General features: G+C 31.7%; 3 protein-coding genes across 7 annotated transcripts; all 3 read left to right on the top strand.

Moving 5' to 3' along the window:
- Positions 1–846: 846 nt before the first annotated feature.
- LOC110653233 (agamous-like MADS-box protein MADS3) lies at positions 847–10339 on the top strand. Of its 2 annotated transcripts, none has more exons than XM_058139732.1 (8): positions 847–1230; positions 7187–7256; positions 7502–7563; positions 7655–7754; positions 7880–7921; positions 8055–8096; positions 8183–8307; positions 10256–10339. In XM_058139732.1, the coding sequence occupies exons 1-7, from the start codon at positions 1049–1051 to the stop codon at positions 8288–8290; spliced, it is 606 nt and encodes a 201-aa protein (XP_057995715.1). In that variant the 5' UTR covers positions 847–1048; the 3' UTR covers positions 8291–8307; positions 10256–10339. The 2 variants fall into 2 exon arrangements, with proteins under 2 accessions (XP_057995715.1, XP_057995714.1); XM_058139731.1 differs by having other exon boundaries at positions 7499–7563; positions 10256–10338.
- A 537-nt stretch (positions 10340–10876) lies between these two features.
- On the top strand, positions 10877–20507 carry LOC110641589 (probable fructokinase-7). Of its 4 annotated transcripts, none has more exons than XM_058139729.1 (7): positions 10877–11318; positions 12019–12236; positions 17795–18007; positions 18130–18327; positions 18479–18619; positions 19327–19443; positions 20170–20507. In XM_058139729.1, the coding sequence occupies exons 1-7, from the start codon at positions 11297–11299 to the stop codon at positions 20302–20304; spliced, it is 1044 nt and encodes a 347-aa protein (XP_057995712.1). In that variant the 5' UTR covers positions 10877–11296; the 3' UTR covers positions 20305–20507. The 4 variants fall into 4 exon arrangements, 3 of the variants coding, with proteins under 3 accessions (XP_057995712.1, XP_057995713.1, XP_057995711.1); XM_058139730.1 differs by having other exon boundaries at positions 10882–11318; positions 11984–12236; XR_009145623.1 differs by lacking the exon at positions 10877–11318 and adding an exon at positions 11402–11616 and having other exon boundaries at positions 19298–19443; positions 20170–20326.
- Positions 20508–20998: 491 nt separating this feature from the next.
- LOC110641613 (uncharacterized) lies at positions 20999–25830 on the top strand. The gene is made up of 7 exons (XM_021793399.2): positions 20999–21435; positions 21524–21555; positions 22439–22536; positions 22638–22720; positions 23417–23494; positions 23573–23671; positions 25303–25830. The coding sequence occupies exons 1-7, from the start codon at positions 21352–21354 to the stop codon at positions 25579–25581; spliced, it is 753 nt and encodes a 250-aa protein (XP_021649091.1). The 5' UTR covers positions 20999–21351; the 3' UTR covers positions 25582–25830.
- The last annotated feature ends 615 nt before the right edge of the window (positions 25831–26445 follow it).

Raw genomic sequence — 26445 nt, 5'->3', positions numbered from 1 at the left:
TATAATAAAATTTATGCTAGCATTTGATATAAAATAATAATTTAATAATAATTAAATACATATACAAATATAGTTACTATTTAAAAAAATGTTAAGTGATATAAATTTTTAAAATATATATATATATAAGTTTGTTTATGCATATATATTTATTTATTATTGAGTTACCGTTGTATAATTACTCAACCCTTCAGCTCTCTCCTTTTTTTTTTTTTTTAATGAAATTTACTACCTTTAAAAAAAAAAACTCATTATTGGGAGACCTGTAATTTCGCGACAATTTCTTCTGCCATTGGCACTCTCTTTTCTCGACACGTGGCCTTTTGTGTTCTGTGACCCATGGGAATGGCGTAACAGGTAAGATCCAAGTTCCGACAGAAGCATGGGGCCGCTCATTAGACGAGTACGAAACGCATTTGCTACTCGACACGTGCCTTCTTTGTTGGACTTAATAGTCCCAACCACCCTATCCCTCCCCACAAAGACACGGAAGTTTTTTGGTGCATAACACGCTCATCTGATTTGCAGAGGTCAATGAGCCTATACACCAACCATAGGCGCATTGCTTAATTACACATGAAACATTGCATTCAATTTCACTTAATTTTATAATTGTATTCAAGGATGTGCTTAGGTAAGAGTTAATGTAAAATAAATATGAACTCGTAACTTAGTAATTGAATATTTATATTTTCGCTATAAAAAGTTTAAAAATTATTTTTATTCTTAAAGAGTTTTTTAAAATATCAATAAAAATATATATGAATTTGCATTTTAAGTAAAAGGACTGTTAAAAAGGAAGGGCTTGTATGATCTCCAGTTTTGGCAAGTAACCATTAACAAAAAGTTCATATATCATTATCATTATCTTTCACTCGGAAAGGTTGTAAAGACATGGGTACACGTTCCCATTGTCTCCACCGCTAAGCCTACATAATTGATGATGATGATGATATGAGAAAATAGGGGGAGGGAGAGAGAATATGAGAAAATTTATTCATTTGCTTTGTTTCTAGGTTTTCTTCAAAAAGAAAAGAAAAAGAAGGAAATGGGGAGAGGAAAGGTGGTTTTGGAGAGGATAGAAAACAAGATCAACCGCCAAATAACCTTCTCCAAAAGAAGAAATGGTTTGCTCAAAAAAGCCTGTGAACTCTCTGTTCTTTGTGATGCTGAGGTCGCTCTCATCATCTTCTCTAGCCGAGGCAAGCTCTTCGAGTTTGGTAGCACAGAGTAAGATAGACATTCTTTTTCCCTAACTTTCTTTATATCTATTTAAATATATTTTCTTGTTTGAAATGAAGGGTATGCTTTTTCCATGTAGCAAATACAATTAATATATCTTCGTGTTCCCTATAGCTTAAGGCTATAGCTCTGATAAAGGATCACTAATAACGAGAGAGTACAGAGTGATTTTAAGGGGAAAAAAAAGGCATTTCTTTGAATCGAGAAGATTGAGTTGTTCTTGGATAGAGTCTGAAGGTGATGTGTATTCTCAAGATCCCTCTCCGTAAATAGAAGAACCTTGATCAGATCTTGTCAAGTCTGAGTACTGGCAGCTTATAATGCATATCTAGGGTTTTTCCCCCTCTAACTTCTTTTAATTCTTTCACAAATCTGCTCTGACGTCCGAACCCCAAAGAGACAAATAAGCAGAATAAGTGTTCACAAGACGTTAAGTAGAAATATAGGAATCATAAACTTTTGTCTCCATTGAATGGGGACCGTGGCTGGTCGTTGTGCCATCTTAAGTGAAGGGTTTCTTGGTCTCAATTTCTTATAGATGATCAGTTGTTTCGTGATGGTGTTTGATGTGCACAGATCACTGAATGCCGGCGGTTCTGGTTCAGGTAACTATATATGTATATGATGCTTCTTAGATGTGATTGTTAACATGCCAGTTTCAATAGTATTTTTTTTTCATCTCTTTGTTCTAATTTCTGCTAGCTAGGAGACTACTGCAGAATAAGTTAAGGACTTGAATTTGCACGTAACTATAGGAAATAAAACATAGCTTGAATTGCATGTAATATTTACTGTCACTTTTTAGAACATCAATCGCACGCAATTCTAAATGTTAATGGACTCATTTTGGAGCTATGATAATCAAAGAAAATGATTTTGTGCTGCGTCCAAATGCTTCTATATGTAGTGATCTATGGATTTTTTTTATTTTATATAATTTCAGTTGTTCCATAATATATATTTGCCTTGATCTTTTTCCTCTCTATACATTTTTTAAAACATGTTAATTTTCGTTCATATTAAAAATACAAGAGACAGCTTATCAGAGTCATCTCAAGAAGACATCTCAATCGAGCTAATTGTACCAAAAAGATATAAAAAATACATAAACTTTTTCAAAATCCAACTAACGTTCATCATAAACATGAAAAACAAATAGAAGCCCTATTGTTGCTCTGATTACGAAAGCATGTAACTGCAGTACTCAGATGCCTTCAAATCGAACTCAACAGTCCACACACAGAATAAGGGTAGTGGTGACAAGCCTCCTAGCACCCAATATTAATTCATGGAGCCAAACACACCTTCTAGCTAGGCCACCTTCAAACTTCAGATAGGAGAATCCATAAGAAGATCTACAACTGTCTCCTTCGAAGCTTATAGTTGGATCTCTGGATAAGGGAGGTACTCAAAAATATGCTTGGCTTATGGTATATAATTAAAACCCCTTGCGATATCATCACATAAAAAGATTAAGACCACAACTTGAAGAAAAAGGGCAGAACAAAATTCTCCCATAGATGAAATGAAAGCCATAACAGGCTACAAACAAGAAGAAAACCAAACAAAAGAAAGGAAAAGCTAGAAAAACGGTGAGAATACCGCCAGCGACAGAGAAGTGAAAACTACAGAGACCTTTCTAGAAAGAAGTGGAGAGAAACCTTCAAAAAGAGAGCCCATTTAAAATTGCTTCCCCCCCCCCCCCCCTCCATTGAAGGTGCAAGTCTTTTGGATTTTTTTTTTTTAAATAATGTGGTGAAGGATAACGCATCAAAATTTTTAATGGTTAAAAAGTAGAAATTTTAAAGATGTTTTTATATATTTATTATTTTAAAAATTCATACTTTATTTCTAAAAAGTACCTTCTAAATATTATTTTTATTATCATCAAATTAACTGAGAATTTATTGATAAAAAATTTTAAAATAGATGTATTCTCTACTTTTTGGTCATTGGATCTTATCAGTATACCCAATGTCCTAAATATAGTATTAAGAGATTGAATATTTACTCTTTAGATTGTCAGTTACACAATGAAAAATACAAAATAAAAAATCTTTAACATCATATTTAGAAACTATAAATTTATAAGAAATTAATTTAATTAATTTTTTTTTATCAATTCTCATAGTTAGAAATTTAATAAATTAATTTTTTTATAACATAATGAATGAAAATTTCAATTCTTTAGCAAAACAAAGAATTCAATTTTTTTAAAAAATTCATTTTAAAAAAATAAAAATTAAATAAAATAATTTATTTAATTATCTCACAATTATTTTTTTACATATGACTTATTCTAAAGAAAGCTTAACTCTTATAAAAGAAGTTGGGCAACTGATCATATTACCCTTGATGTGTTATTTCTAATATGTAATTAAGATTATTTAAAACTTTGGATAAATTATTATTCAGTGTTTGAGTTTTTCCATAATTATAAGCTGAATCATTTTTTTTCTTTCAAATTATAATAATCAAAACACCCTTATTAAGTTATATAAATACACTTAACACTAGCTAGTATATACAATATAATTAACGATATTATGGATAAATGAGAGAGAGCGAAATTCTTCAAAGACACAGAGAGAAATTCTTTAACTGTATACAATTATTAGATTTGGGTGTTTATTTCTAGGAAAATATTTTTCACATGTTTTAGATACTCAAGAAAATAAATTAAATAAATTTTTTTTTAGTTAAAGAGAAAATTAAATCATTTTTAAGGAAAATAACTTTCTCATTTCTTAGTTTTTAAACATTGATAATTTAATTAAAATATAAAAACACTTATACATACATGATATAAAAATATACTATTAGTTTAACATTGCAACTAAATAATATAAAATATTTTTATATATAAGTTATTTTCTGCGATACAAGCTTGCATTATTAATTAGTTAATTTTAGGAAAGAATTTTATAAAAAAATAACAGTGGGTCTATTTAAGAAATAAATCACTCAAGACCTTTTTTTTTAGAAGAATGAAATTCGAATCCTGCATATCTTTCACTATTTAATTTATGATTAAGTTAGTTATTAATTAGGCTAATCTATGTAGCAGAGAGAGCATTCTTCAACTGAGAACAATCAAATCAAGTAAATATAATTAATCCAGTGAAATTATTTACATCATCACCCAAGAGAGAGGAAAATGAAAGTCAGATAGTTATTGAAACAAAACTGCATGGTTGAAATTGAGGAGCATAGCAATAGAGTAATTACGATTTTCTATATAATATATAAATATGTGAAGGGGAAAAATTAACTTTGATCAAATTATTTGTCATTATTTATAGTATTTATAATTATATTTTTAAATATTTAATTTAATTTTAGAGTTTATATAAATCTAAAATTTTTAGTCTTACTTACATTTAAACTCTACTTAATTAAATTTTTATTGTAATATAATATTAAATAAAATTTTATAAAAATACTCTCATGATTTATATTATTTATAAAAATAGAAAGGTATTTTATTTATATGAATCACTTTTGTAAAGAATCCTAATAAATTTTTATCTCTATCTTATAATTATTTATGTAAATTTATTTTAATACAATAATATTTGAATTTACATATGAAAACAAAAAAAAAATTTGTCATTCAAATATATGAATTCCTTTATTAATGCTTTTTTAACCAAAAAAAAATCATATTCATTGATTTTAAAAAAATATTTAATTAGTGTATAATATATATTAAAATTATATAAATCTAAAATTTTTAAATAATATATAATTACGTATAAAGTAAAAAAACAAATTATGTATATGAGAAAAAAATTTGAATAAATAAATAAATATATGTTATTTAAAAATTAATAATTAACAGAATATGTTAAATTTGAATTTAATTATAAAATTAATATAATTAATAAAATGATCATAATTTATAATATTGATTTTTTTATTTTAAAATAATACATTATTAAAAGTTTAAAAATATTAATATATGTATATATAAAAAAGTATAATATTTTTATTTTTATTTTTTTAATACTATAATATTATTCTAATTTGGTAAATAGTTAATGTGTATAAAAAAATTTAAAGTCATACTTTTAATATAGAATTATTATTTTAATTTAATAAATTTTTATTTAAATATAAACACAAATTGATAAATTGATTTTAAAAAGTCATAATTTTTATATGAATACAAGTATTACATCATTTAATAGAATTTTAATTTATTTGGATTCAATAATTTTTTTATTGAAATTTAACGTTTTCTTCTTGAAAAATAAATATAACAAAATTAATTTTAAATTATATTATAAGTTAATTTGAAAAAATATTTTACTGTGAATCAAATAATTGTATTTACGTTTTTACTGTAATTATATCAATTAAAAATAATAATGTATTAATGTTAGTGTTTTTTTTTTCTATTAGTATTGATATTTTTTATAGAAAAAAATATTTTAGTTATTAATTTATTATTTATAAATAATTTATTAGTATTAATATATTTTTCAATCTTATTTTTAAAATTTTTCTTCATATCATGAAAAATTTGAAATTATATAAAATATTATATATCAAATAAAAATTAATAATATTGATAATTATTAATATAGATGTGCACAATCAATTTTGCCAAAAAAATTTAAAAAATCAAATTAAAAATAACTAGAAATAAAAAAAATAATATTATATGAAATTATACAAAATTAAATTTATTTTACTATTATATGTATAAATTCTAAAATAGTGCTAAAAAAATTTAAAATTTTCATGTTAATTATATATTTTTTATAAAAATTATAAAACGGTAAAAACTAATTGGTATACTTATAAACTAACAAATGGTTAAACTTTGTTTTTTTTTAGAACAAATAGTTAAACTTATATATTTATAAAGCACTTATAATTATAAAATTATATTATAATGATAAAATTTTCATTATAAATTTTACCTATATAATTTTCTATTTTCATTTGTATACTTTCATTTTCATTCACTTAATATGAAAATAATAAGAGCATATATAATATATATATCACGAAAAATGAAAAATTATCATATTATCATAATAATAATAATAATTAATATATTATAATAATATTATATCATTTAAAATATTAATAAAAAATAATATATAAAAATATTAAATTAAAAGTACGTATATGAGTACAAAAAACATATAATACACGTTTAAAAAAAAATAGTGATTCTAAAAGTCTTTATTAAACTGGAGAGTTTATGTATACATAATTTATTTTTAGTAAAATGAAATTGTATAAAAGAAAACTTTTTTAAAAAAGTTAAATAAAAATGCGGAACATTATAACATATTTTTGGAGCACAATGAAAATAATGTTCTCAAAAAATGTGTCCTTCATATAATTTAAAAGGTAAACCTCTCATAAAAGTAGATGATAATAGAGATATATAGAACTATTTTCGGAACCCTCATCTCTGAGAATAGTTCTATATTTCTCTATTACACCTTCGCATGCGAAAGCTCAATAAATTTAAAGCGTAAATAAGTACAGACTCATTTTGCCTTATGCTGAAATATTCAATAATAAAGAGATATAAAATTAATTTTTAAACCCTTATCTATGAGTTTAAGTTTTTAAATTGAGTGTTTTCTTGACATAATTTATGTCCTTCAAACTAAAAAATTCAGAATTTAAATTCTAGTTATCCCATTTATTAGTTGAATATTTTAACATAAGACAAAATAAAACTATACTTATTCACGCTTATCATATAACTATTCTGAAAATCCTCATTTGCAAGCTTAAACTTGTAAGGTGAGTTATTTCTTAACAGATGACTGAATAATCTCTCAAAAAAAATTCACTTATACTAAATCAGTTTCGTTATGCATGTAGATGACAATTGTTTATGTGCTTTGGCAATTCACAATCTGAATTAATTAAGCACTTAATTAAACTGAAATTTGCTGCCTAATTAATTAATCAGGATGACCAAAACCTTGGAGCGGTATCGACAAGTTTGTTACTGCTCACAAGACATTGACAATGGAACACAGGTTTGCTCTTTATTTCATTTTTCTTTAGATATATAATTTTGATATTCTCTCTAGCTACATATCAAAACAAAGATTATTAAATACTTATATTACAGTATATTTCTATTCATATAAATATGAAATTCATCTCATATATATAACGTGAATATGAGGGCAAATTATACCTATGATACTAATTAGTCATGCATGTAAATGGCATTGAGTTCTTATTTTGGTGCATCTATTTATTAACATGCATGCAGCAGAACTTATACCAAGAGGTCACAAGGTTGAAGGCGAAATACGAATCCCTTGAGCGTTTTCAGAGGTTATACATAACGTTTTAATTTTATTTTAGATATGCCAATTGTTTTGAGTGCTGACTATATATACATATGTGTGTGTGTGTGCTTCCTAAGGAATTTGCTTGGAGAAGAACTTGGACATCTTAATGTGGAAGAGTTGCAGAAGATTGAGAAACAACTAGACAATACTCTTTCAAAAGCCCGACAAAGGAAGGTATATACATATAGTATTTATCAGTTTAATTTCTACTTAACTTTTGTATTTTGCTTAATAATTAAATGGTAAAAATCATATAAATAATGAAGATAACTATTTAATTTTTACTTATATAAGTGCAGTCACAGTTGCAGCTAGAACGATTGGAGGAACTACGCAAAAAGGTCCGTAAGATCTGCTTATTTTATTCTTTCATTCAGAGATGAATTGGAACTTTAATTTAGGAATGCAAATCAAGTTCACTATTTCTTTGTTTGGCTCGTCGCTCGTGGCTTTTTCTCGTATATACACTGGCAGGAGCATGATCTTCAGGAGGAAAATAAACAGCTCAAGATTAAGGTCTTGATACAAATTCCTATTGATGTCATGGAATATGTAACTATATAATGATGGCTTTTCAAGTTTGCTAATGTTTTAATTTTCAGCTTGAAGGAGGACAAGCAGCTAATCAATGTCTAGGAGGCCCTATTTACAACCAAACTATGGTGCACCATTCATACCCTAATAATTTGGGACTCCAACTCATATTATAGACTCCATTTGAAAGAAGGTAAAGTAAAGTAAGATTTTATAAAATAATTTTTTTTCCATGATTTTCAAACTTTTATAATTTCTAGCATTTGGAATGAATGAAAAGTTTTTTTTTTTTTTTTTAAAGGTATTTGAAGGTTTTAAAGATAAAGTTTTCTTAATCAACCAATTTAATGGATTGGAAATTTAAGTTGATGTTCCAAATGTGTCAAAGGAGGATTTAATGGATTGGAAATTTAAGTTGATGTTCCAAATGTGTCAAAGAAGGGGGGGGGGGGGGGGGGTGTGAATTGGACTAATACAATTTTTTTGTTCTTATTCAAAACTTTTGAAAAATCGTGGCTTAGTTCAATAAAGTACTCTGATATGAGGTGTGTGATTGAAAAAACTCAAATGAACAATTGACACACATTTAACTTAAAGTATATTTAGTTTACTGATCAAGCAAAATATATCAGTTCTCAGTAAATAAAGTAGTAAATTAATTTAAATCACAGCACAGTAAATAGAGCAGTAAACAATATTTATCGGTACTCAGCAAGCATATTAGCAAAATTAACTCAACCAGAAAATAAAATGCAGGAATTTAAAAAGTAAGGGTTGAGAAAATTGAACACCTAATTTTTATAATGATTCGGCCTAATTAACCTACATCTACTCTCTCAAAGATTCAACTTTATTATTCTTCTCTTTTAAAGGCAAGAGACAAAAACCGTTTATAAGTTTTTAATCCAAAGCTTTTATAAAGTAGCTTCTAACTTTTACCAAGTGTTATTCCAAACACTTTACACCATCAATTTCTAATTGGTGCTTGAAAGACATCTCATAAATAATAACGAAGTATTTAAAGCCCACTCTCACTTATTACAATAAAATTTAGAAATAATATATGAGTAGTTATGTCAATGATGAGTAATGAAAACAAGTGAAACCATTTGAATGAAAGCTTTAATGACTTTGAAGAGTTAGAAATACTAGAGCAACTTTCATTAAGTACAAAATGACCAAGAGTAAATATATTTATAGTCTCAAGTTGTTTCTAACTGTCCAGGAACTCATTTGAACATTATAATTTCAAATTTCAAGAAAATAACATTTATTTTATTATTTTCTGCGATGTTTTATAGAGTTGAGTAAGTTAGCAAACCAGTTTGCATACCAGGAATGATAGAGAACCAGTTAGCATACCAGGAAAAACTTTTCTACTTAATTTTGAAAAATTAAAACTTTGCATCAAATTACAATAAAAGACTTTTAGGCTATTCAAAACTTAAAAATAAATTATAAAAACTCGAGATAAAAAATTTGAGGAAATAAAAATTAATTTTATTGGCTCTACTATTTAATTCTTTTCACAAATAATCCTAAAATGGTTAAACTATACTTTAACTATGTACTTTCAATTTGATCTTTAATATAGCTTGGAATGTAGCCTTTTCTTATTGTCTTCTTTATCTTTGATTTGTCTTATATTATCTTAGAATGTCATATTTTTCTTAAAGCACAAGTCTACCAAACTCATAAATTTTTTACTTTATCCTTAGAAAGATACAATAAAACACTTAAAGAAATGTTAGCTTGACTATAGTTGAGTTTTGTTATCATCAAAATTCATGCTCCTTTGAATTCATGGGGTCAAAAAAAGTTTTTGAAAGTTTTCAAAAATCTTTAAAAATAAGACTTTAAAAAACCTTTCACTCTCTAAAATACAAATTCAAGGTTTTTAAACTTTAGAAAATCTTCCATTTCCAAACAAAAGCTTAATTATATAGATAATCTGTTGTATTATCAATATTGCAAGCTACTAATTTTTTCTATAATTTAGTTTTAATTATTTAAGTAGTAGCATGAGTCTGTAATTTTTTACTGGATTTTTCTCATTATCAGGAGGAGAAAAATATTTGGTTCCACTGAAGTAAGAAATGTTTGATGCAGATGATCAATTGATTAATTTTCTCATGAAACAGGTATCATCAGAAAGAAATGTTTGGTCCGAGGAACGTTATCCGCGGGAGGAATAAGTGACACGTCTCATACATACATATATATATATATATATATATGGCTTTATTAAAGTTTCTATTATTGAACTTGCGCATAAAATGTCTTTTGTTGGAGATAAAATTATTATTACAGATCAGAAGATGTTGATGAATATTGAACGTTAATTGAATACATGTTGAACTCTTTTTTAAATTAAATGAGAGAATGCTATGCTGTAATTAAATCATAGGCCGAGTCTTCATATTATTCTACAAAATTTTTAAATTTATATTTTTAATATTTTTAGACTTTAATTTTGAAATAATGAGATTTTATTTTATTTAATTAAACTTTAACACCACACCTTTTGATACGTGTCATACTCATATATCAAATTCCTCCAAAACGACGGCAACAGTCTTGCTTTTCTTGGACGATCGAAATTAAGCCGAGTGTGACCTGTGACTTTAAGAGCTTTAGATTTGCCTGGTGCCACGAAACATATGGACAACGACACGTCTGCCTTTGTTTTTTTGCCTGAAAATCACTTTATTATTCTCAAATTGCTACATTCATGATACGTTAAAATCACTGATTTGAGAATTTTCCCTTTTTTTATATAAATTTTATTTTAAGTTAGCGCGTATATAAAAATATATATATACATATATGATCTTATTCTACTAGATGATAATGATATTAAATTCATAATTCCATGAAGCTTATTAATGGTTATGGAACCCACATGAAAACTACAGTGTGCCACCTCTCAAATCAACAAGTTCCATATAGGCAGGAAGCCATTGCGTGCAGCGCAGTTGTTTTACAGCTTATGGCTTGTATTATATTTGTTTCTGTGGATTTTTCAGCAGCATAGTAGAATTAACATCATAAACAAATTTTTTTTTTTTTTTTTATCTATATTTCTGCACTATACTGCACGGAGCCGTTACGCGCTTTTCTTTCTCTGTGATTCTTGTTGCAATCCTCGTCTTTCTATTCAATCTCGCAGTTTCAACTTTTGAATGGCTGCCAATCGCAATCCAGGTGCTCTTTTTTTTTTTCTTTTTTTTTTGTTTAAATTCCTTTCTTTTAATTCCCTTTTTTTGGCTATTTTATTCTTTGGATGTTTGATTAATTCTGTTTCGGGATTTCAATGTTCTTTCAATCATTAGTAATCAATTCATGCCTGGGATTTTTGCTGTTTTATGTTGCAAGATTGTTTTATGTTATTGTTTGCTGATTGTTGAGCTTGTTTCTTGAGATCATTTCTGTATATTTTTCCTTATATGCTTCGGGTTGGGTTCTCTGTTTTCAATCATGTGTGGTGTTCTTATAATTTCTGGTGAGTTCTCATCTTAATTAGTTATTTTGATTTTTATAATATTGCAACAAGAACGAAATACACTTAGGCCTTAATCTCAAACTGGTTAGGTTCTGCTATATGGAATTGAGATCAAATCATATTGAAAATTTTATTTCTTGTTCTCTAAAAGTCAGTATTATTGTACGCACAGAGATTAGGCAATTGATCCAGAAACGGTTGCTTTAGTTGTTTTTCACCATTACCTTTTTCTCCCTTGATAAGGAAAAAGGAAACGAAAAAAAAAAAAAAATACTGGCTTGGTCCAAGCGTCCAAGCATGATTTGCAAGGCACAACATTCTTGTTTATCTCAATTTGATCAGTATTATTGAACCCATTTTTTCATAGTTTGCACTGAAGTGAAGGCAATTGCAAATGCGTAGGTGATTCTAAAGATCAAGCCTCAAAACCAAATGAAGAGCCTAAAGATAACGTCTCGCTAGTTGTTTGCTTTGGGGAAATGTTGATAGATTTTGTGCCAACAATTGGTGGAATTTCACTGGCGGAAGCACCTGCTTTCAAGAAGGCTCCTGGGGGTGCACCTGCTAATGTAGCGGTTTGCATATCAAGGCTAGGTGGTTCATCAGCTTTTATAGGCAAGGTGCATGTGAATAAATATAGCTTAGTCTGACTCATTAAGTTGTTGTCTTTCCACCTCATTGCATGCCAAAAACTAGACCTTTATTATTAGCTGCTTTCTGCCTGGAATATATGGAAAAGAGTATCATGTCAGGTTCTTGGCTATTACTAGCTAACTAAATTTCTACACCCTAACCCCAAAAGAAGGGCCATGAATACGAAAATACTGTCAACCATGGTAATGAAACATGAACAAACTTACTTAGAAAGAATTGAGAAAAATGGTAACTGCTATATTCTCATCTGAAAACAGAATACAGAGTCTGTGTCTTTATATACAAGTCTAGCACACAAGCTGCGCATGTGAAAGGAAAAGAGAAAAGAGAAAAAATAAGTTACAACAGCTGTGGAATAACTTATATAACAAATCACTTATTTTAATCCAGCTCAGCAGTCTTCTACATCCCCCCCTCAAGTTGGATCATGTGGAAGTGACACAAGAGACAACTTGGAAACAAACTGACTATGGAGCTCAGAGGTTAGAGGCTTGGTAAAAATATCTGCCAACTGTAATTGTGAAGAGACATAAGATGGAGCAATAAAACATTTCTTCAACTGTTCCCTAACAATATGACAGTCTATGCCAATATGTTTAGTCCTCTCATGGAAGAATGGATTGGCTACAATATGTAGAGCAGCTTTATTGTCACATCGCAATGAAATAGGCAATTGAATGGGAATCTGCAGATCTTTAAAAATATAAGAAATCCATAACAATTCACAAACTGTGGAAGCTAAAGCTCTATACTCAGCTTCTGCAGATGATTTGGAGACTGTATTTTGCTTTTTGGTCTTCCAAGAGATAAGAGAATTACCAAGAAAGATGCAAAAATCAGTAAGGGATTTTCTAGAAAACACACATGATGCCCAATCAGCATCACAATATGCTGATAACCTCAAATCACAATCTGCTGAAAAATATAATCCTCTAGATGGACAGGATTTTAAGTATCTTAAAACATGCATAGCTGCATCCATGTGAGGCTTCCTAGGCACTGACATAAACTGAGATAAATGTTGAACTGCATAACTGATGTCAGGTCTAGTTATATTAATATACAATAGCCTCCCAATAAGTCTTCTATAAGAATCTGGTTCAGATAATAAGTCACCAGAATCTGTAGACAATTGCAGACCTTTAGGCAAAGGAAACAAAGTTGGTTTTGCATTTGTCATACCTGAATCTGCTAACACATCAAGTATAAATTTCCTTTGACTAAGAACTGTGCCAGAATCTGACCTTGCCACTTCCAATCCCAGAAAGTACTTCATAAATCCCAAGTTTTTAATTGTGAACTTGGAATGAAAAGCCTGTTTAACAGTAGCAATAACTTCTGAACTAGTGCCAGTAATTATAACATCATCTACATACACTAAAAGAGCCATAAATTGGTTTGAATCTGTTTTTGTAAAAAGACAATGATCATTCTTGGACTGAAGAAATCCAAGAGAGTGAAGAAAACTAGTAAATTCCAGGTTCCATTGTCTAGAAACTTGCTTCAATCCATACAAAGATCTTTTTAAAAGACATACTTGACCAGGTTTAGCTTTGTCATACCCCTGTGGTGGATACATATATACCTCTTCATCCAAGTACCCATGGAGGAATGCATTATTTATATCTAACTGATAAATCGGCCATCTTTATATAGTTGCTAATACAATGAATATTCTCACTGTAACTAGTTTAGCTACAGGAGAAAACCTGTCCTTGTAATCAAGTCCTTCTACCTGATTATATCCTTTAGCAACTAATCTAGCATTGAACCTCTCTATTTCACCATTAGGCTTACACTTCACCTTATATACCCACTTAGACCCAATAGCCTTTTTCCCTTTTGGCAAAGGTGTTAACACCCAAGTTTCATTCCTTTCCAAAGCAGACAGCTCCTGCTGCATAGCTTGAATCCAATTAATGTCTGTTGAAGCTTGTGAAAAAGTTGTAGGTTCATGAATAGTAGACACATTATGAACAAAGGAAGAATGAGAAGGTGTAAAAAAAATAACAGGGTTGAGGAAAATACCTGATTTATTGGCTGAGCAAGTGATAGCTAGTGAAGGAGAGTCTGCAGAAGCTAGATTAACAAAATCCTTTAACCATGCTGGTTTAGAAACTGTTCTAGTTGATCTTCTTAAAGGAGGATGAGGTGAAGGTAAAGAAAGAGAAGATGAGTCATTAGAAAGAGGTAGAGAAGATAAAGAAGGTAAAGAATTAGGTGGGGAATGATGAGAATCATTATCATTGATAGTGATATCTGTGACAGTTGATAAAGGCTCATTTGCAACATTATCAATTGGTTTAGGAAGAACAACAGAATCAAAAAAAATAACAGGAGTAGAAGAAAAAACAGAATGAAAGAGAAAATGATTGTCAAAAAATTTGACATCTCTACTTACATATATTTTCTTATCCTTCAAACTATACAACTTAGACCCTTTATTCACTCCTGAATAACCAATGAAAACAGATTGAATTGCCCTATCATCAAACTTATCCTTGTAAGGATTGAGATTGACAGCATAACACAAACAACCAAATACTCTCATATGACTATAATCTGGTGGTTTATGGTAAAGTAACTCATATGGTGTGAGCCAATTAAATTTTTGCATAGGCAACCTATTGATGATATATGTGGCTGTTAAGACACATTCTGACCAAAACTCTTTAGGTAACTGTGCTTGTATCCTTAAAGTTTTGGCAGTATCTAGAAGATGCCTATGTTTTCTTTCAACAATCCCATTTTGTTGTGGGGTATAGGGACATGTTCTTTGATGAATTATACTTATATCAGACACCAGTTGAGTAAAATTACTATTTACAAACTCAACACCATTATCAGTCCTAATAATCTTGACTATAGCATCAAACTGAGTGTTAACCAACTGAAGAAATTTAGATATAGTAGCAACACTTTGAGACTTGTTATGTAACATGTAAGTCCAAGTAGCCCTAGTCTTATCATCAACTATGGTAAGAAAATATTTGGCCCCAGTGACTGAAGTAACTTTATAAGGTCCCCAAATATCTATATGAACTAACTCAAACTCATGTTGTGCTTGTGTCTCTCTAAAAGGAAAAGGCAATCTACTTTGTTTTGCCAAAGGACACACAAAACAATCAAAAGATTTGTCTCCTGAAATACACCCTTCAATTCCCAAAATGTGATTCATTTTCTTGACTGACACATGCCCTAATCTAGCATGTAAAGTAGAGATATCAACTTTGGAAACAACATTAGAACTAGAACAAATGTAATTCTCTTTATTGATTCTTGAATTAGAGATCATGGTATTTACAGGTGAAGAAATCAAAAAATTGTTTTGCAGACTCAACAAACAATCGCTTATACTAGAAGCCAAAAAACTAGATTTATCTAGCTTATAGAGCCCTGCAACTTCATGTGCCACCGCTATCACTTTCTCAGTCTGAAGGTCCTGAAAGAGACAACAAGAGGGATAAAAAATAAGTGTGATTCTAGTTGTTTTTAACAATTTACTGACTGATAGTAAATTGTACTTGAATTTTGGCAAATAAAAAATATCATGAAGGCAAATGTTAGAGCTCAACATTATGGTACCTATTTGTGAAACTTGATTTTTAGTACCATCAGGTAAATGAACTGTGACAGGGTTAGGTAAGGTTTGAAAGGAATTAAAAAGGTTTTGGACAGGTGACATATGGTTAGTGGCACCTTTGTCTATGATCCATGAACATACATCTAATTCACTTACACAACATGCATGAATAAGACTAAAGTTACCAGCAAAAGATGTGATACTATGAAGAGTAGTGTTGCCTGAATAATTCTGATTGACAGGTCTCATCACATTAGCTACCACATATGCCTTTCCCTTTATCAACCTTTGTAATTCTTGTTGAATTGATCCAAATCTCACACTTAGATCTTCAATACTGTGATTATCTTCACAAGCCTCTAGTGGCGTATCTACTGCATTCATTTTTGTAAACAACTGATCTGCCCTAACTACTTGTGCTGTAGTAGATTTATATTGTCTAGGTTGATTCTTATTCCTAGACTTCCACCAATCTGGATATCCAACCACTTTGAAACAATTCTCCCTCATATGCCCATCCATATTGCAGTAATTGCAATGTCCATTCTTAGGATCATATTTTTTCTGTTCTTTCTTAATACCTTGCCCCTTAGAAAACAAGGCCACCTCACCAGTTAATTCAGAAAAATTAGATGCAATTTGTTTGTGAGCTTCAAACTTTATAACTGTCGAGTAAGCCTTGTTTATTGCTGGAAGAGGATCTGTCAAAAAAATCTGATTCCTTGCCTGTTCAAAACTCTCATCAAGTCCCATGAGAAACTGCATCAATTTGTTCCTATCAGTTATATCCGCAAGTTCTTTTGCAGCACCACAACTACATGCAGTCAAGCACTCAATCGACGCAAGCTCATCCCAAAGCTTTTTTAATCTTGTAAAATATTCAGCCACTGATCCATTTTCTTGATTAATTGAACTTATTTTCCTTTGAATCTGGTAAATCAAAGGTCCATTATTCTCTCCATACCTCTCAGCTATTTCATTCCACAATTCCCTAGCTGAAGCAGTGTATATGAATGCCTCTACCAACTCCTTAGACATAGAGTTCAAGATCCAGGATGTAACCATGTAATAACATCATTTCCACTTCTCATAACCCTCAGATCCCTCTTCTGGTTCCAGAATAGAACCATCCACAAACCCTAACTTTTGTTTGGCTCCCAATGCTATTTTCATAGCACGACACCAAGATCGAAAATTACTCCATATCAAAGGTGCCGAAACTAGAATCATACCTGGATGGTCGAACCCTAGCAAACTCATTGGATCTCCGCTACCCTGATTTCGAGTAGCTTCGCGTTCTACCGTAGCAGAATTTCGATCTCGATTAGCAACTTCTTCATCCATTTCTTCAACTCAATCTTCCAGCTTCTTTAGATTTGCTCAAAGAAACAAACCCTAGAATTGAACAGGCTCTGATACCATGAACAAACGTGCTTAGAAAGAATTGAGAAAAATAGTAATTGCTATATTCTCATCTGAAAACAGAATACAGAGTCTGTGTCTTTATATACAAGTTTAGCACACATGCTGCGCATGTGAAAGGAAAAGAGAAAAGAGAAAAAATAAGTTACAACAGCTGTGGAACAACTTATATGACAAACCACTTATTTTAATCTAGCTCAGTAGTCTTCTACAAAACATACCAATATCTGTTATATAAAATCAATGATTTGTTAATGCATCGTTAATTTGCCATTTGGTGACATGAATAAAAGAATTCATGTTTTCTCAATGGTTGTAATCTTTTGACCTGATTTATTGATGTCCAGCCTTGAATTAGAATTGATTCCATGTCCAAATCATAGTTCAAACAAAGTGTTTTGACACATTTCGTTAATACCAGATTGCGTTCTTTATATTTTACTTTTCCTCAGATTGTAATAAAATAGAATTTTAGTTCTAACATTTCCTATTCCAAATTCCCTGCTGTTTGTTTCTCAGCTAGGTGACGATGATTTTGGCTACATGTTGGCTGACATTTTAAAACAGAACAACGTCAATAATTCTGGTGTGCGTTTTGAGCGCAGCGCAAGGACTGCCCTGGCTTTTGTTACTCTCAGAGCTGATGGTGAACGTGAATTCTTATTTTTCCGTCATCCCAGTGCAGACATGCTTCTTCATGAGTCAGAGCTACATATAGATCTCCTCAAGCAGGTCTAGCTTTCTCTTTCTTGTTCTAACAAAGTAGCATATTAGATTATATAGACCAAAAGAATTACTGATTATTGCAGGGTATCTATCTGAAAGTTTTCATTTCCAAATCATATTGAATGCAGGCAAGGATCTTTCATTATGGTTCTATCAGTTTGATTGCGGAACCATGCAAGTCTGCTCATCTTGCTGCAATGAGGATTGCCAAAAACTCTGGCAGCATCCTTTCTTATGATCCAAATTTGAGATTGGCATTATGGCCATCACCAGAGGCTGCTCGGGAAGGCATAATGAGTATATGGGAACAAGCTGATGTTGTTAAGGTGCATTTTTTGTATACTGTTGCATAAATGCAAATGCACCAGCTCTTTTCTTTTTTCTTGGTTTGCATGCATGCCATGTGGATGTAAAACCATCTAAGATCATTCGACTAATACTTTTAGAATTCATTGTGATGATTGTATGAAATGGCAGATAAGTGAGGAGGAAATCGCGTTTTTAACCGGAGGAGATGATCCTAATGATGATAATGTGGTCTTAAAGAAGCTTTTCCATCCTAATCTAAAGCTATTGGTCGTGACTGAAGGCCCTGAAGGCTGTAGATATTACACCAAGGTAAGTTTATGAATCATCATTTACATATTAATGATTTCATGTTAAGCATCTCAGTGAAGACAGATCCTACATCCCAATTTGCACACAGCTCAACCAGGTAATAATTAAAGAGGTCATGTAGAGGTTGTAAACTAGATTTTCGCTGCAACCTCTCCATTGATGCACACCAACAAAACAACCAGGAGTGAAAAAGAGAAAAAAGAAAAAAAAAGCAAAGAAAAAAGAAAAAGGTCTTTGGGTAACTTAAATGCGTATCTATGTATATGGATATGGAAGCATATGGATTGGTTTCATTATTTTTATTGAAATCCTTTGAGAAACATCTGTAATGGTTGTCTCGTCAAACAATATAATGGATCATCTTTTTGACTGATTTTCCTCTGTAATGATGCCATGAATTTATGTAAATAGGCACTTCAAGAATGAAATAATCTGGATGGCTGGATTGCAACTATGGGTGTTTCTACTTGTATCATTTATAATCGGATCTTCGCTTGTACTAACACTAGCCTACACCTGCATCCTAAATCCATATTGGATAAGATGAAATTGAACTGCCATTTTTCCGTAGAAGTTTGTTGTTGCTATTAACAAAATAAATAGATAAATAATCATTTGATGAAAACTTCTGAATACTGAAGTTTTCACTCCTCTGTGACATGATCAATGTTCCATTAGGGTTTTGACCTCAATCAAACTCAATGTAGGAATTCAAGGGCAGGGTTGCTGGTGTTAAAGTGAAACCTGTTGACACAACTGGTGCAGGTGATGCCTTTGTTGGTGGGATTCTCAGAAGCCTAGCATCTGATCTAAGTCTATTGAAGGTACTTCTAGCTCTTATCATGTGAAATTTTGAATTGAGAGAATGTTTTAGCTGTATCTTTTTCTCCCTTTGATTTCTTGCAACATTAAAAAACTGAAGGCATTTCTTGGAAAAAGAGCAAAATAGGAATTTTGTAGGAATATCTTGACATCATTTGTTATAGGCTTTGCAAGAAAGCTTGCCTTGTACATTCTAGTCCTTTGCTTCGGCAGTTGAATTTTTCTGAAGGACGGGGCTTTATGGATGACTATAGTAGCTTGAGTTTGAAACTTACATGGATTTCATTATGTCATGTTACTGGATTTACTGAGATTATATAGGAAGCAGTTTCTAGAATCTAGTCAATTATGCATGTTAACAATGGAGAATCAATCCTAAACACCATGTGCATTGACAGTTCCACGTCGTAATTAACAGTTATATCCGTTTGTTGATTTGCTTCATCTGCCAGAATCATCAGTTATGGAAGAATCTAGTGTTGCCTTTTCTATTTAGCTGGGTGTGGAATTTTTCTTTGGGATGATCATTCATGGATGTCTCAAATTTCTGAATCCTACAAAACCAGATAAAGAACTTTACAAGTACCTTGGTGAAATTTTCGCCATTGGGTTAGGCACATCACATGTTTTCAGAGATTCACATGGCATCATTAAACAATGCAATTAAGTCTAGCTGTTCCCGTGACTGTAGCAACTCCAAATAACCTTGAGCTTAATCTCTTGTGCAGGATGAGATGCGGTTAAGAGAAGCTCTTCTTTTTGCAAATGCCTGTGGTGCTGTTACAGTAACAGAGAGGGGCGCAATACCTGCACTACCCACCAAAGAAGCCGTCCTCAAACTCTTAGGGAAAGTTCCTGCTTGATGAAATTAAGATGCCGTAGTTTTCAATCCTTCACAGTTTTCAAGCTTTTGCCTATGAACAAAATGGTTGGAATAAGGCCCTCCCTCTCTCTCTATTGGGCTTTTTTTGATTTCAAGTGTTGTAGATTAGATTGATTAATAAAATGTTAGACTGCAAATCTAGTCTCATCATACACATATAAATTAAAAGCTTTGGATTGATCATGTTGTTGGTTTTTGAATTTTAGGCTTGAGAGTTTTCAAGGAAGATGAAATCCTTCCTAGTATGCATGTTATGATCGGAAAGCATTCATATGAGCAGTTTTGCTGGAGTCTGGAGTTATAATTAGGCAACTGGGGGCTGGCCTGGTGAAGGCTTCTGTGGAAAAACTGAAAATTTGCGAAGCTTCAGCAGTTTTATGTTTGATTCATCTCCTAATAAAATCTATGGGTAAACATTCACGTGAATTTAATTTAATTTAATTTAATTTAATTAATAATATCTTTCTCAAATAAGTTTATATAAAATTTATATACAGTTAAAATAAATCATGAAATAGGTAAAAAAATAAATCAAATTGACTTGCCATAAATTCCTTGTTGATACGTCACCAGTAAGCAACTCAGTGCGAATCGGGTCTCGGTCTCCAGACTCACGAGGAGACCAAAGGTGCTGACGTGCTGTGCTGTGCCATTTTCTCCTTATCCCATGTGACTACCACGTGGACAAGGTCAAGGGTCAACACACCGCATGCCACTCACCATCTCATCCCAAAACCCAAATTCCCAATGGCAATTTCGTATATATATCAAATCATGTCATGCCGGCCGTCACCCGGAATATAGGTTGGGCAAACACGATGCACATTACCCGCTGAGCCAAATTGTAAGTATAAAATGCACGTCAAGTTAAATCGAAATAAAATAGAACTAAACTAAGGCAAGAAGCCGATAGACGCACACTGATCTGATCGGAGAGAAATCGGTGGATCCTCGTAGAGTACAATTAGAGAGGGAGAGATCACAATTACTTTTTGTTCCGGTTCAAATTTCACATTTCGAAACAGTAATGGCTTCAAATCCTTCGCTTCTTCCTGAGATCGGACCCGACGGCCTCGCCAGAGAAGCTCCTGTCATTGCCTACACTGAGAAGGTCTCTCTATTATATAAATTCAAGTATCTCTTCATTATAATTGCTGTATTTGCTGAATGTAATTATGATTTTGTGTCGGTTATGGCAGATAATCGAGGAAGAGCAGCTTCAATTGAAAAGGTGTTTTTTTTTTTTTTAAATTCTCTCTCTCTCTCTCTCTCTCTCTCTCAATTTAGATCTGTTACTGCAGGTGTTAAATAATCTGTTGTAGTATTGTTTAACTGCTGTATATGGTTGTCCATACGAATCTCCTTGACTCCTTTATTTCTCCATGGCTATATTCTAACACATTCAAATAATGTAGAATCGCAGTTCGGTAATGATTTGGCATTTCTTTAATGCCATGTTTAATTGTTGAGAAACAAGAAATTACAGAGATTAAAGCTTCATTAAATTTGAATTGTGTTGACCATTTATCATATTCTATAATTCTTAGCTCACTGAATTTAGTGCAACTCTTGGCTTAATCAATAAGTTGCCTGCTCAAAGAGTACAAATCTCTCTTTCTCTGTCAGTTTTCCCTCTTGTCTAAGGAATCAAACAGAGCACTGTGTTGGAGTTTAGATCTAAAGAAAATGTGCAACTAATGGCATCATGTTAGATTACCAAACTGTAGAAAAGAATGTCCTTTTGTTAAATATAATATGCCAAGTGGAGCTGAAATATCTCATCTAGAGGTATTGAAGTTCCATGCACTAGGCAATGATGTTTAGGTGTCTCAAAGTTCTTTATCTCATTTTGTCCAGATTATCCATTTTAAGAGAGGGGGAGCATACTAATAATGTCTATTCATTTTATTTTTTACTGTTCCTACTGTCCATACTAGAGATTTAATATGTGGATATGTGTGAGCTTCATTGATACTGATATTTTCTTGTAGGTATATTGAGGAAAATTACTCAAAAATAGGTGATGTTGTGATGTTTACTGTTCCTGCTGTCCATACTAGAGATTTAATATGTGGATATGTGTGAGCTTCATTGATACTGATATTTTCTTGTAGGTATATCGAGGAAAATTACTCAAAAATACGTGATGTTGAGAGAGAGCTAGCAAATCTTACAATGGAGATGAAACTTACGGCCGGACCTAAAAAAGCAGGTTGGTATGATATTGTCATGTTGCAATTTTTATTAACTTCCTTTCTTCAATTGTTTATTGTTAACTTTGTGACTATTCCTATGTATGATGCATGTCTTAAGCACTTGAACACATGAGAAAGAAAATAGAAATATCAACTGAAAGAATTCGCGCTGCCAAGCTGAAGGAAGAACAAGCACGAAAGGTTAGTCCCTCTTAATTGCAACACTCAGCTTATGTCCTCGTAATGTCTGCGGTTTTAACCCTGTATAATATAAGCACCACTTGAAATTATTTAGTACAGAACTCCATCCCGTCAAGCACCCAAAAAAACTTGATAAATAGGAAGCAAGTCAACCTAGCTGACTGTCATAGAAAAGAGAAACTCTCAAGATTAAAAAAATAATAATAATCATAAGGTAGTCTATTTTGTCCAAATTATGAATCATCTTATAGTGACTGAGAATATGTGAAGAGTCTTTTATTTAAATTTAAGAAGGCAAATCCTTAACAGTTAACAATCATAGGCCTGTATATATCATTCATCTGGTAGGTATGAAGATCTTGCAGTATTGCATGCAAAAACTGATAAGCTATAATATAGAGGAAGATATGTGATACATGTAACTATGTGGCTGCTTCTTGTTGTGTCTCAGTTTTTCTTGGTTTAAATTTTATTTTCTAAATGATGGTATTTCTTTACAAGCAAGATTTTCTATTTACTTAATTTGAGCATCCTTACAAGGAACGCTAACACATGGAGTCATGATTTTTCTTTTTGCCCCACAGCATACATGTGGGAGCTTTGAGATATGTGTGGTTTTTCTTTATACATTTAAGTAACAGATCATTTGTATTTTCCTCTTCAGTATGGTGTGTATTTTGTTTTAATGTCTTTTAGGTGTGGGAAGCAGCATCAAAAGCTGTAAAGGATGAGGAAGAAATTAAGCAAAAGTTATGTGAAGACTTAAATCAGCTGGTACATTTCTCCACTGAATAAAATTGCTGAACTTTTTGCCATTTGTTGCAAATTTATTTGATATGTTATCCTTAATAGGTCCAAGAAAGCAGTAACTCTCAGTTTTCGAGACTCGAGGAATTAAAAAGAAGACTGGAAGCATTAAATCCTAGCAGAGCATCCACCTCATCTCTTCATGTAAGCTTTCTTTCCAAAACTATTCATCATAACTTTATGTTTGTGCACTGACTTTCTGGAAAGCACTCCCATCCTATTGGAAATCAAAAAGGTATGCTAATGATAAGCCCTAGAATGGAAGAAATCGATATAATTACAAAGACAAGCCAGTGCATTATAAAAGAAATCAGATAATCTGCCAGAGTTTTTTTAGTTTTCTTTTTTCTTCAGCAAAAAATCCATATAAAAAAAATCCATTCCCTTTCCATTAGAAGTGGATGCTTTTTATATTTATTTTATTAACATCCTATTTCCTTGATAAAGGAATGCATATAATACTGAAGTTGCACGACACCATTACAATGATGTATGGATTGGGATCAACTATTAGTTGTGCTCTTATATACTGATTCTTATGGTCTTCTGCAAATGCAATATAGTTATTGACCTCTACAAACTTCTATGCAATTTAGCAAATTCAACAGATGGAATAAGGGATCTGTTCTCTTGTATTTTGGGGACTGGAGTATTCTTGGCTGTTATTCAAATGAGCTTAACCGCCAAGATAGACTCAGAAGATGCTAAACAAATTGATAACCCCACACGCACACACTCATATTTGTGCATGTCTTTCCCTCTGGGCAAAAAAAGAAAAAACAAAGTCATTTTGTAAGCTAAAATTCATTTGACCTTCTCCTTTGTGTATGTTTGAGTTTTGGAAAGTTTGAGGAAGGTGAGAAAATACATTGTAAGGGGCAACAAGAGAAGATAGATAATGAAGACAGTGGTCTTAAGTGATCTGTTGAACTAATTTACCTTATTATGCACATTTCACACATTGAGAGCATATTCCTCTACCTAAACCCAACCCCACTGCTCTCCAAGACTCCGACTCCCATGAAAAAGAACAGGGAGGTTTTGGGAGGAAAATGATAAATCACTTAAATGATTATTGAAGTTATCACTGTAGTAGATAGATCTCAGTTCCTGGTCAAGTCTAAAAGCATGAAAGTCATCCCTAGTGTGAACCACATCATTGCACTAATGTTCCAGAGTGATGGAGGAAGCTTTTATTTTTAACATGACATGGGTACAACAGACTTATTATTGTTTAAGGAAAGAAATATGAAGAATTTCTTTCTTCTTCTTCTAAATGCCAAATAGTGGTCCAACTGTCACACTGTATTTCATTGAGTAACATCTATTTGTCTTTGAAAGGCTTCTGACACTTTTCTGAGGACAGAAGATAATCATAGACGGCCTGAGGTATGATGTGGCAAACTGGTAACCATGGTTAACTGGAAACACATTTGCACACACATGGGTACACAGAAGCTTATTTAAGTATTAAGACATAGCTTCAAAATGTTCAGTAATTGCACTATGGAGAAGTAATGACACAAGCAACTTTTCACAAACTCAACAGAATTGTATTTGAGTTTGACTATGAAGTGGTTGCTATCAAGAAAGCTAATAGAAATAGAACTGCGTGTTTCCATCTATTTAACTATCACAGTTACGGAATATTCCTTGAACATTCCTTGTATACATGGTGTCTAGCTTTTCCATTGATACGCATGCTATTATATACATATAAATTGGAGTGGGTGCAGTAAAGATTGTTGAAATTTTATGCTTTGCCTTATTTTCAGGACATGAAATCAAACAGTGCAGCTGTAGATGCTTCAATTCCTCTTTCAACAGCACCAGGTGATAGAGTCCCTGAACATATACTTAATCAAGCAAATAGTGGAAATGTGCCAATTATAAACAAGCAGAATCAACAGCCTATTCTTGAGGGAGAAGGAAGAGGAAAAAGGAAAATTCAATTCCAAGGGAGAGGAAGAGGAGTTGGGGCTGTGCCCAAGGGTAGAGGATCTACAACACCGGGCTGGACTGGGGCTGGGTTTGATGTGGATGGTAGAAGTTAGAACCACCATTACAGATTCTTTTCCTATGATGAATCAATGAGACTAGTAGTTTTGCTTTTGCTCCAGTTGGTATATTCTTTGCTGTGTCTTTCGTTACATAATGTTTTCCAGTTCTCCCTTTATTTATTCAATTGTTGATAGGTTGTTCACATAGAAAATGTCATTTGACTTTTCAGAGTACACGTTGCTAAGCGACTCGTATCACCAATATCCTCCATCAATCAAAATGTTTCAAAAATCTTATAATTACCTTTTCTTTCTTTTCAATGTTACCCATCATTCTGTTGCAGTTGTAAGCTGAAATGTATAGATACCCCCTCTTCGCCCCTTCTTTCTTGCTTTCTTTTGGCCTTGTGTATATTGTTGAGAATACCAATGGTCCTCTCTTAGTTGAATCTATCAACTATCTATGTATGTGGTGTTAAAAGTAGGGAGCAGGGGTGTAAGGGTGGTGTTTTCCATGAGATGCTTCTGGTGAAGGTAAACTAATTTGTTACGAATATTGTCTTATTTCTCCTCAGTAGTAAACCTCTAAAATGGATTTCTCACCTCAATAACTTTTCACGCGATAGTGATAGTTATGTTGAGATATTGCAGAAAGAAAGAAAAGACAGAAAGTGAAAGGTTTAATTGGAGAATTGGCATTTTATTACCTCTCATGGAGGTGTGATCATTTCCAGGTTCTGAAACTTTAGTTTCTTTTGAATGTACTTTCTGTAATCATGTAGTTTTTTGACACTGAATACACAGTTTCCAAATGCTTCCTTCACCTTGTTCACTTAGCTTTGCCGCTATCCAGGTTTGAATGCCCTTTTCAAGGTTTCATAATTTCTTGCTATCTTAAATCCACTGTCTTTGCATATT

Source organism: Hevea brasiliensis, chromosome 17 (assembly GCF_030052815.1).
Source record: "Hevea brasiliensis isolate MT/VB/25A 57/8 chromosome 17, ASM3005281v1, whole genome shotgun sequence".
In the NCBI taxonomy this organism is placed as follows: Eukaryota; Viridiplantae; Streptophyta; class Magnoliopsida; order Malpighiales; family Euphorbiaceae; genus Hevea; species Hevea brasiliensis.
This window is presented reverse-complemented; position numbering and strand designations above follow the sequence as displayed.